The sequence below is a fragment of the Nicotiana tomentosiformis genome, chromosome 1 (genome assembly GCF_000390325.3).
Source record: "Nicotiana tomentosiformis chromosome 1, ASM39032v3, whole genome shotgun sequence".
Lineage (NCBI taxonomy): Eukaryota > Viridiplantae > Streptophyta > Magnoliopsida > Solanales > Solanaceae > Nicotiana > Nicotiana tomentosiformis.
The window spans coordinates 33,920,032-33,932,077 of record NC_090812.1 but is presented as its reverse complement, the minus strand read 5'-3'; the positions used below and the strand labels follow the sequence as shown (position 1 = coordinate 33,932,077).

General features: G+C 35.2%; 2 protein-coding genes across 2 annotated transcripts; both read right to left on the bottom strand.

The window, feature by feature from the left end:
• Positions 1–498: 498 nt before the first annotated feature.
• Positions 499–5,952, bottom strand: LOC104116528 (uncharacterized). The gene is made up of 6 exons (XM_009627404.3): positions 5,677–5,952; positions 5,545–5,587; positions 5,366–5,446; positions 3,018–3,204; positions 1,194–1,461; positions 499–1,070 (listed from the first exon to the last, which is right to left on the bottom strand). The coding sequence occupies exons 1-6, from the start codon at positions 5,731–5,733 to the stop codon at positions 864–866; spliced, it is 843 nt and encodes a 280-aa protein (XP_009625699.1). The 5' UTR covers positions 5,734–5,952; the 3' UTR covers positions 499–863.
• Positions 5,953–6,776: 824 nt separating this feature from the next.
• LOC104116529 (peroxisomal adenine nucleotide carrier 1) lies at positions 6,777–11,431 on the bottom strand. Its single transcript, XM_009627405.4, has 5 exons — positions 11,108–11,431; positions 8,733–8,964; positions 7,864–8,010; positions 7,521–7,678; positions 6,777–7,439 (listed from the first exon to the last, which is right to left on the bottom strand). The coding sequence occupies exons 1-5, from the start codon at positions 11,248–11,250 to the stop codon at positions 7,169–7,171; spliced, it is 951 nt and encodes a 316-aa protein (XP_009625700.1). The 5' UTR covers positions 11,251–11,431; the 3' UTR covers positions 6,777–7,168.
• Positions 11,432–12,046: the final 615 nt, after the last annotated feature.

Genomic DNA, 12,046 nt, shown 5'->3' with positions numbered 1-12,046 from the left:
GTGAACATCTATTTTTAGTATACATGCCAAGTAAAAGTGACCGGAGGGAGTAACTCATAATTTGCTTGCAATAGTTGTTTCCTTTGTTTTAGTCGACTTGGTAATTTACATAGCAAAGCTCCAGAACGAGGATATTTTAATAGTTTATAAATTCGTCCGACTAATTTGGTCTTCTTAAATATATATTAGCTAATGAAAACTAGTAATATATTGAATGAATAGAATTTGTATTTCATATGTCAAGATAAAAATTGAAAAGAAACTAACAAAGTCGTAAAAATATAATAACACGCTATAATTTTCTTGCTTTGGTCTGTGGATCGCCATCTTATACTCTAATGATCTGACTATTAAGAGAAGTAGAATTAACAAGTTGCAGCCGCAAGAGTTGAGAAAATTGTAGTTAATCATTACAATCTTATTTTGACCGTCAATGGAGCAAGCAAAGTAAGAATAGGTAGATACCATGTTGAAAATTAGGTCATTCAAGGGTCATCATGGCAAGCAAAAGTATTTCCGCATGGTTTGATTATCTTGTAAGTGGACTTGTAGGAATTTGCTAATCAGTCTTGACATTACAATTAAATCCCCACTAAACACAAATGTTTGACTAAATCATCGACCCTCGAACTCCCAGACCACTATTAAAGCTCAAAAGTGTGACATTCTCAATAAGAAGACCACAAGCTGAGAACCTTTTGATGAAACTATATTATTGTATATCGTCAAAAATGAATGAATACAGTTCCGTTTCAATGACCAAGCACACTTACAGTCGAGTTGATACCAAGAACAGTGTCCTTTCTCTGTGATTTATATGACATGTTCCAACCGAGCCTAGTCGCATTCCAATAATTTTGTAGTTATACTGTGACGTTGAACAAGTAAACCCTCAGTACCAAAGCAAGTGCAAGTTGCAACAGGAAGATAGCAGCCACAATGAAGAACCACCTTTCACCAGCCGATACTATGTGGTGTTTCAGATTAAGAGCGACAAATGTGGCAGACATTAAGCCAGCTACACCAGCAACCACCCATCTCACTATCTCCCAGGGAACAAGAGACAGACACTGTAAGCAGTTAATCATAGATCTTAGTATGGATCCTAATGGCAAACTTAAAAATGAAAGGATTCATCAAGCAACAGGTTTCCCAAAAGTTCAACAAAGTATACTGTAATTAAATAAACTTACCAATGCCGGAATGAAGACAAAAAGGGAATAGCCGTAAAGGCACAGCAGCTGAACGAGGCCAGATGGGGCAGAGAAGTACTTGAGGACTAGAAACAAGCAAAGAGGAACTACAGTGGAATAACCATAGAATAAACCCGCAGACCAAGTGACAAGGTTGATGTCATAGTTCCACTCCTTTTTCTGTAGCTTGTGTGCTATATAGGTAACAAACGTGCCAATGGAAGCTGCAACAAATACCAAGGTACTGCATATCCAGAACGGGCCATACCTGAAAAGAAAAAATTGAGTAATTACGGTAGAGAAGTTCGCTAATATGGAAATAATTGAAACATACACTCACAAGATCTTAAGGGGCAAAGAAGTCTAGACACCACCCAGTACAGATAATGGCTGCATAAGCATCTAGCAATAGTTTAAGTTTAGATGCAAAGTTTGCGGACATCATTTCTGTTCCTGCACTGCACCCTTTAGCAAAACTTCCCTGCAGGCAAGTTCTGAACAAGCGTCTTCTTACTCAGAGAGCATGTAAAGCTGGGCTAAAGACGAACAGAGGGGCAGCAGTGGCAAAACTTCACTTGCTAATCACTGTTCTTTTCTTTTTTAAATTCTTTTAGTAGGTTGTTTGATGGTTATTACTTTTTTGTCCATGAAGGTACAGTTGAAATATCACATGCGCAGTTACAACTCCACAAAGCAAACCAAGTGTCAATCAAGTTAAAAAGGAGCAAGGACTTAAAAAGCAGTCATAATGTATCATAAGCCCAACAACTGAAATAACTTTTCATGAAACAAATATGCCAATAATCACCATTATGAGCTCTGCCGCTTGCCAATAAACAAACATGTGCTATTATATCACGGTCATACGTAACACAGGAACATGCATAAAGAAGATGAAACAGAAGGAATGATTCACACCCACACCCCCCCCCCCCCCCAAAAAAAAAAGTAATACAAATTTGGAACAGAAACTTAAGAAATAACAGGTTCTGAAGTGCAAAACGGCATGTCTAAACAATCCTATATAATAGAAGATAGATATAGGGACAGAAGAAGAAATCAAAACGAAAGCACATACATTCTAGAAGGGAAATCTGATGACTTGCACAAAACTCACTAGCTTTAGTACAATGCGCAGGACAAATTCCAACTCGAAAACGACAAAGATACCAGCCCAAATTATTCTTATTGGTTCTTCTGTATGCCTAATGGTAATTTTCAAAATATACCGCCAGAGATTTGAAACAAACTCCATCTAGTTAAATGTAAGAATTGTTCCATATCCATTAGCCTGAATTTACACAACCCCATTACAGCCTGCATTTAATGCATGGAAGTTTCCACAATAAATCATTATTCAATTCGAGCAAGTTAAGCATAGTGGTTGCCCATTGGCAACCTCCTAGCAGGTAAATGCCTCTTAGTCGAGGACTAAATAGCTGATCAATGAGAATATTGTAGGATGAAACTGATAGACAGGGATATTAATTAACGGTCATCTCATCCAAAACCATAATAAGAAATTAGAACGATATCATTCAAGAAGAAGAAAGTGTTACTGGGAGCAAGATATATTCTTGGTCTCCTATAAACTGCCAACTTTATTCATCCGTGGTAAACGGGAAAAAACAGGGCAGAGAATTGATAGAAGTGAATGGGATAAGAATTATATAAATGCCATTTAATAACGGTAGAAGCCCAAAGGCCTATATTTCCAGGAAATAACTACTCATAATAAGTTTTTATAAGAGTTATACTTAGGATTAAAACACGAGAATAAATGCTAATTCAATAAACATAGAAATAAAAGAGCAGGGAGCATACAAATCTGGGTTATTGGCGGTCTTCTCCGAAAAGGATCCCGTGAAAGGAAAGAGTGAATCTTTTATTCTCTCCAGAACATCTGATGTATCAACATCAAAATAGGGCTTGTACGCAGCAATAGTGAAAGCGCGAAACCAACCGCTCTGCTGGGGCTCATCAGAACCAGATACTGGTTTAGAGAATGTATCTACAACAACAAGTCATAATTATTATCTAAAAAGAGAAGTAAATTCAACCTGAACTGTGGAAAGTGGAGAGGGAAAAATAGATTTGCTAATAACTTAATGAAAAGGACGCAATAGCATGACTCACAACTTCCTTCAGTTAAGCTTTGAGAGTTAACTCTTTTTAGAGATAACAAAATAACTCTATGAAGAAGCACCAGATGAAACGTGCAATTTTTTTAGGAGAAGAAAGATACTGTGATCAAACTCAAACACAATTATATATCTTTGCTTAGTTTTTGGTGCAACATGGCTGTGGAAAATGTGTTAGAGCCCGAAGCCATTTTGGACTTCCTCCGTTCATTGCATGACTTGTGATGCACATACTTTTTTGAATATACAACTAAGCAGCACTTTGTTGTCCGCATCAATAAACTTTACCTTATCAAAAAGAAGCACCGGATGAGACAACCTGTACGGAACTAGGTATACCTAGACTAAACATAACCACATTATTGTAATCCCTCGAAACCGATCCTGGGACTTCCTTGTATTTATTTTACCCTGGCAAAATGGTTTCTTCCTCACCTCATTTTGACTTATACGTTTACACAAAATTCCATTCGTCTTTCCAATTTTGTACTGGTGAAACAATTTCTTTCTTATGATCCTACTGCCTCATATAGTATCAGATTTGAATTCAAAATCATTGTAGGAAGAATGTATATTTGAATCCAGGCTTTGTAGCCTTGAAGTAAAAATTTCAATTTGAAAGAAGTCATAGCATAATTAGCAGTGTGAAAGATGTTAACATCAGCTTAGTTGAAAGAAAAAATGCTGAAACATGCTGGACAGCCCCTTCATAATGCAATGTTAAGCACTATCATCGGTGTGTTTATATCGCTATTATAGAGACAAGTGTTGTATCATGAACTTCAAAGATCTAAAGACAAACTAAAAAGCTGCACTAGCTCCACTTCTTGTATGTCTAAATTCTAAATAACCCTAGACTAAACATAACCACATTATTGTAATCCCTCGAAACCGATCCTGGGACTTCCTTGTATTTATTTTACCCTGGCAAAATGGTTTCTTCCTCACCTCATTTTGACTTATACGTTTACACAAAATTCCATTTGTCTTTCCAATTTTGTACTGGTGAAACAATTTCTTTCTTATGATCCTACTGCCTCATATAGTATCAGATTTGAATTCAAAATCATTGTAGGAAGAATGTATATTTGAATCCAGGCTTTGTAGCCTTGAAGTAAAAATTTCAATTTGAAAGAAGTCATAGCATAATTAGCAGAGTGAAAGATGTTAACATCAGCTTAGTTGAAAGAAAAAAATGCTGAAACATGCTGGACAGCCCCTTCATAATGCAATGTTAAGCACTATCATCGGTGTGTTTATATCGCTATTATAGAGACAAGTGTTGTATCATGAACTTCAAAGATCTAAAGACAAACTAAAAAGCTGCACTAGCTCCACTTCTTGTATGTCTAAATTCTAAATAACCCTAGACTAAACATAACCACATTATTGTAATCCCTCGAAACCGATCCTGGGACTTCCTTGTATTTATTTTACCCTGGCAAAATGGTTTCTTCCTCACCTCATTTTGACTTATACGTTTACACAAAATTCCATTCGTCTTTCCAATTTTGTACTGGTGAAACAATTTCTTTCTTATGATCCTACTGCCTCATATAGTATCAGATTTGAATTCAAAATCATTGTAGGAAGAATGTATATTTGAATCCAGGCTTTGTAGCCTTGAAGTAAAAATTTCAATTTGAAAGAAGTCATAGCATAATTAGCAGAGTGAAAGATGTTAACATCAGCTTAGTTGAAAGAAAAAAATGCTGAAACATGCTGGACAGCCCCTTCATAATGCAATGTTAAGCACTATCATCGGTGTGTTTATATCGCTATTATAGAGACAAGTGTTGTATCATGAACTTCAAAGATCTAAAGACAAACTAAAAAGCTGCACTAGCTCCACTTCTTGTATGTCTAAATTCTAAATAACCCTAGACTAAACATAACCACCCCTTCCCCTTCCTTCCCTTTTTTTTGCAGAAAAATTAGCTGAATTTAGCTGAAAACCACACTTTAGTTAATAGCAACACACTATTACGTCTTTACGTCGTAACTATATATGAATAACTTAGGAGGAGATACCGTCGGCGTCACGTGGAGGTCCAGAAGCACCAGAGATTTTCCCCTGGGAACTGGAAGGTGGAAATGTCTGCAAATTCGAATCTGCAATCACAAAATAAACCCAAAATTTTCACAAACCAATTCAAAATGATCCACAAAAATACTACTGTATGATTTTGTTGAAAATCTGAAGACATTACCAGTGAATTTGACGGCAACTTGGCCAGGTGGATCTGCGACTGCCTATAATATATAAGAAATTAGACAATTAGATCTGAACGACGGCCAGAATAAAAATTCAATCAAACCAAAAAAAATGAGAAAAGAATTACAGGAACAGATCCGGAAACATTCTGATTATCAATTGCGGTGTAATTGCTGGACATCATCTTCGTTTCTTCTCGTATAAAACTGTATATGCAAATTTGTTCTTTCAGCTCAGTTTCGGACACAGATCTGGAGTGGTTTCCTGTATATGCAAATCTTTCTATTTGTTTCCTTAGTTATTTTAATTTTCTTTTCTCCTTTTTTTTTTGGTTTTTGGTTTTTTTCGGTAAGGGGTGATGGATCTTGTCATATTTGGGCTTTGGGTTATGGGTCCCAACTCCGAAGCTTAGACGAGAATCTTTCATCTTTTATGTCTTTTTTATTTAAAACATTTTCAAAAGAAAAAGAAAACAATAAGGAAATATTTGAAGTTCAAAAAATAAATTTGTGAAAAGGTAAATTGTTGTTACAGTTCTTATAGGAAAAAAAGAAAAAGCTAAAATACAAAATGAACATGTGGTTTTATTGCTGGACTATGTCTAGATTTTTTGTGATACATGTTACTGTCTTATACCAATTCTCCTATAAAAGTCCCTTTTTTTATGTGGAAAACAATATGGAGAATTGGGAAGTTTCAAAAATAAATAAAATGTTGTAAGAGTTTTGATGGAAAAATATGCAAAAGCTATAATATATTATCTAGAGGTGGTTTTATTGATGAAATGAATATGGGTAAATTTTTGTTTAACAAATTAAAACAGTCTTCGAGCCCGTTTGGATTAGTTTATTTTAAGTATTTTTAAGCCAAAATAACTTTTAAGTAGTTTTGTAATGTTTAGATAGAGTAAAAAAAATACTTTTAAGCACTTGCTTTTAAGCTAAAATGACAAAAACAAGTCAAAAGCTAAAATTCATAACTTATGGCTTAAAAACTATTTTGGCTTAAAAGTCACTTAAAATAAGCTCGTCCAAACGGACTCTTAAACAAAGTCTCCTTTGAAAGTCAGTTTTGTTAGGAAAACAAAATGTTTGAGTTTTTCTTTGATTAATTTGAATTTCGTAAACTTGTGATTGTATTTTTCAAAACGGAAATGACTAGTTTTCCATAAAACCAACTAGAGTTTTCATCCTCATATATCCACGAGTTTTAAAAAAGAAAAAGAAAAAAAAAAGAACTATCCCCTTGTATACCACGAAGAACTCTGAGGGTTCATTCAGTTTAGACAACAGATCCAAGTTCATATTGAGAAACCAACTAACTGGGGAATAAGAAAATCAAATGTTGATTGTTTCTCTCCTACATTACTGAATAAACAAATATTTCTTGTCAGGTTATTCTCTTCTAACAAGTCTGAAAACTATCATCTTATTGTCTTAAATTCAATCATTTGCTTGAGATCTTGCTGCCTGTAATCACATATGTTGTATGCCATGGACCTGAATGATGTTTAACAATGAATCTTCTCCCCCTCTTGAAACTAAATACTTAAATTGCAACAATGCGATTAGCGTTCTTTCTTCTGATTTCTCATCAAAGTCATTATCCGCAAATACGATTTATGTACTTTTTAGCCTTCTCTGCCTGATTAGTAGAATTCTCCTAAGTGCAAGTATGAGGACCCAAGTTGAGGCGGAGATCTTTTCCTTTATCATTAGAAGCAATGCTGAGCTTAACACTGTTTTGAGGATTTGAGCATGTAATCCTTTAAAGAAACCCAAGATACCTTCTTTCTTCCAGATAGAGCATATGACACCACTGATTGTCTTACTTGATTTCGGTTCAGCCTTCTTATCCTCATCGTCTGCAGCTTGAATCATGACCTTACACCTGATTTCAGGTTGATGTTAAAAGGCTTACATTGGATTTGAAAATGACGTGAATCCATGATAAAATCCAAAAGAGATTCACCTGATTGCTGGGTAGGTTAGGACTGTGGCTATGCTCTTTGACAGCGCACCTAATGCAAAAGCTGAGAATGCAGAAAGTACAACAGGTGATGCATCTCTTTCTGTCGTCTTCTCCTTACCTTTCAGCAAGTGTTGTTTAAGTTGATCAAAAACTGTATACTGCATCACATAAACATCTATTTTAGCATATTCTATCATTACTTAGTAGAAAATTGTGGCTTCACGTATGATGACATTACTTGAACTAACAGTGTTTCAAGTTATTCAATCAAATTTGTGTACACTAATTCAACTAGTTACTTGTTCAATTTACAAGAATTTAGTTTTTAAGGAATATTAAGTACCTGAATGGCAGGGTTCGATGTCAACAGTAAAGAAATTCCAAGGCCATCAAATGCTTCACTCCAACTACCTTCAGTAAGTGTTTTCCAGAGGCCTTTCGATTTCCCAAAGGCACTTGTCTGCATCCTTGATGAAGCAGTATCTAGTGGCTACATAAGAATATCAAATAACTTAGCATCAGCATTCAATTGAGCAGTGTGAGTTTTGGTTGCAGGAAATTATATTACACGATATGCTTTTGGCTAGCAAATATCCACGCAATATGATAAAAAATTGAACAAAGAGCCATGGACATTTAACAATGAGTTTTTGGCTCTTGCACTTACAGTCTTCCATTTTTAAATTCTATCGTGCATAAAACCCTTACCATAAGTCATGAGCTTATCACACACCATGACCATGGATTGGACATCAGAGAAATTTAATGTTTAGATAGAAAAAATCTAAAATTGAAAGACTTGCACTAATTCTTTTGCAAACAGCAGTAATGAGCAACCTGGCAAGTTGCTACTGGTCTATGTGCCGGCACTGTGAATAGGAGGAGTAAAAGGTGCACTACATAAAACTAGTTTCAATGTCTCAACAATTTCTTTCCTTAGTTCCTTCCCAGTTGGGGAAAAAAACAGATCAACATTACTGTTAGCCAGCCATATTAAATAGACACCAAGCTTGCTTGTCCCTCAAGAAGCATTTGCACTTGTTCATAATAATAAGCCTCAAGCTCACTTGTAGGTCCTACCTCCTCACAACATACACGTGAGATTAACAAAAAGGAAAAAAAAGGTAGAGCTTCGACACTACTCTTTTTCATTTTACATTAAATCTTTAACAAGAAACTAATCAACTTGAAGGCGATTTACGAACTGCTTACCTGAGTTGCTAGGGCCGTACAAGCGCCAGCTGCAGCTGCAATTATCAGATTGACTCTTGTTCCAATGGATTTGGCACCACTTCTCTCCAAATAGAGTCTTTTAAAGTAGCTATATCCATAGAAATACACAAACTGGGCAATGAAAGATTGCAAGTTCTTGGTTCCCAGACCTTGGTACAGTGACAGTACCTTACCGCTTGATATTGCCTCCAGCAAAACATCAGAGAGATTCCTGCAGAAGGAGAAAATGAATCAGCGACAAATTTAACAACGTCAAAAAAAGTATAGTACTCCAAGTTCTAACATATATATGGACGAGGTACCAGAGAACAAACTATATATCAAATATCAATGGATGTGCGGTATGCAAATTTCAGAAGTGTTGTCACTTTCATGAGATAAATAATTGAAAAAGGGGACACAGTTAAAGAAACTAAGAGCATCTCGTACTAGAATTAGGAAAGAAACTAAGAGCATCATTATAAAATCCAAGCCTTTAAAGGAGTGGTCCATCATATAAAATTAGGAAAAGATTTCTTCCTTGCCACCAAGAGAATGAAACATCAGTTGGTTGACAACATCATCTTGATAACCGAGTAGGACTCAGTACATTAGACTCGCAAGGAACTTATCAATCAATCAGAGAAAAACAAAATAAAAAAGCTCTGAGGTTTTAAGCTCAATGGCGATTTTCTCATCCATATTAATAAATAAACTGCTCAAGTAGATAATCTCTAACCCAAAAAATTTATCTTTGACAAAGTGATAATGCTGACACCTTGAGGAATAGTGTTATTACACGAAGCAAAGGGACCGGACCAAATTGTCCGAGTCTATATACCATGCACTTCATTTGCATGAAAATATACAGGATATTTTAATCCTCATACTAAAGGTTGTAAAATAAAAGAGATGACGACCCCCCCCCCCCCCCCAATTAAATTAACCTTTATTTTACAGTTCAAAGTAATGGTCTACAACCTATAAAAGCCTCTCTAGTGACCCTGAACAGGAGAAGGTAGAGAAACTTGTTAATTCTTCTAATATAAGCAGACTATGCAATAGAAAGCTCCTGCATTGTTTGGCCTACCAGATATTGGAAAATTTTCTTAATCTGGCTAACGAAAGAATTGGATTGGACTTCTGCAGGTCAAGAATCATAGTCACACTGCTTTTTGTACAATAATGACCAAATCTTCTTGCCTGGAAATTCTAAAGGCAAGAAACCTATATGAAGGCAATACCACAACATTCCAAACAAGTTTCACAAGAGAATACAACATCAGAAGAACAGTAAAATCTTTTAAGGATCCTGGGATCAACAAAAGATATGCAACATATGTAATTATGACTAATAAGGTTAATATAAATAGTGCCAACAGCGCAACCAATCTCTCACATTATGAACACTGACCACTGACTCTTGATCGTCAAGAGAAAATGAAAACTAACTCTTATCAATGCAATTCTTCAGAAAAAAAAAAAGCAGACAAAAATTCATATCTGTATTTGAAATATTCTCTTAGATAACCAGGTAATCTGAAGCTTTGCAATGGACTTCTGGTTTTACTCAAGCCCTTAGTCTTAAGACAACACAGTTGTTACATAAATTTCTTTCTTTTTCTCTTCTAAGAAGTCATTTCTTACGGATAATTTCTCACTATCCTACCCTCTGAGTCTGAGATGCACTAAATAACGTTACAAATTTTAAGAAAAGGAACAAGTCATTTTTTTACATTAACTCTGATAACTTAGGAAATTCTGGGTCATCCATTTATTTCTCTGTAAAACTCAAATACTGGAAACTCTCTTATGTAAGCAATTGAAAACTAGAATATCCCGGACAAAATAGTTTCCAAAAGTTCCACTACAAAACAAAAGAAGTATTTTCTTCGTGAAAGACATGCTGCAGAAAAAAGCCTTTTCAGTCAAAAGGCAAGAATAGAACAAGATAATTTTAAGAACAAACTCTTAATAAAGGTGAATACCTAATTAAGCAATGGCAGCTTTTCCATAGACGAAATTCACTTTTATTCTTGAGTACTAGATTTGGCCACACGGATTTCAATTGACCCGTTAACTAAACAAAAACACGAATCTAATTCATAAGTCCCTTTTAAAGATCCAAACTTTGATTACCAATCAAGGATTCCCATTGATCCAGTCCCACCCCTTCACAAAAAAAGAAAAAAAAAATCATACTCCTTTTTATTTAAGAAAACGTTGTAGAAGAAGGGGGAAAAAACAAAGAATCTGCCCATTCAGAAAAAACAACCAAAAAGCTGATCAAACAACAAAAGAATCCAAAAAAGGAAAAGAGAGAGAATTCCATGATCAGAGAATAGGAAGTAACCGGGTGAAGAAATCAAGAGAACCTGTATTTACGGAGACGATGAGCTTGAACTTCAGCTTGGTACTTAGCTTTGCAGGTATCAAGAGGGTACAAGATAGTAGTGCTAACTAGAGCTCCTATGGCTCCTGAAGTCGCCTCTGATATGGATTCCAGATCACCTGACATCTCTCTTTCTCTCTCTTCAACTATATAATCAAGAATTCTATTTAACACATCACAATTATCAAAACCCCAACTTTATACTTCAGCAACAACGGATCATTTAACAAACACGGAAATTCCAACATCTAATAAGTCATTGTCTTAAGGAAGAAAAGTAGGCGGCTTTGTACCGAAGTTGGTTTCCTACGTTATGAATGAGCCCAACGTGTAATTACACGGTGTTTGGGGGGGGGGGGGGGGTCGAGGATGGGTCTTCTTGGGATGTGTAATACGTGATATATTAAAAATGATTTTAGCTCATATTAAAAAATATATAATCTCTTATCTGCTTACCGTATAAAAGAATTTTATACTAGTTACGTAATTTTACCCCTATCATAATAAATTATTATTTTTTACTTATTAATTACAAATTTTATTTGTTATGGAATATTACTTGCTTAAAATTATATATTAGTACGTGATTTACAAATAAAAAATCTTGCTAATAAATAATAAAGTAGTGAAACTCGGTTGGAAGAATGGTTTTGGTTTTTGCGTTGTTTACATTTTCCACGTGACACATCCGACTGGTATTGGTGATGGGTCCGTTTTCGTTACGCGACTCCTTTGACCTTGGCTTGCCAAAAGGGACTTCCTAGTTTCCTCTTCGTGCCCGTTTGGGAAACTTCTTTGTACTCACTCCGTCTAGTAAGGTTATTAAAAATAGTTATTTTAAATTATTTGTTATTTTAAAATTTTAAAAAAAAATTAATTATTTTTTTTCGTTCTTACCCTTAATAATAATTATATTTGAATA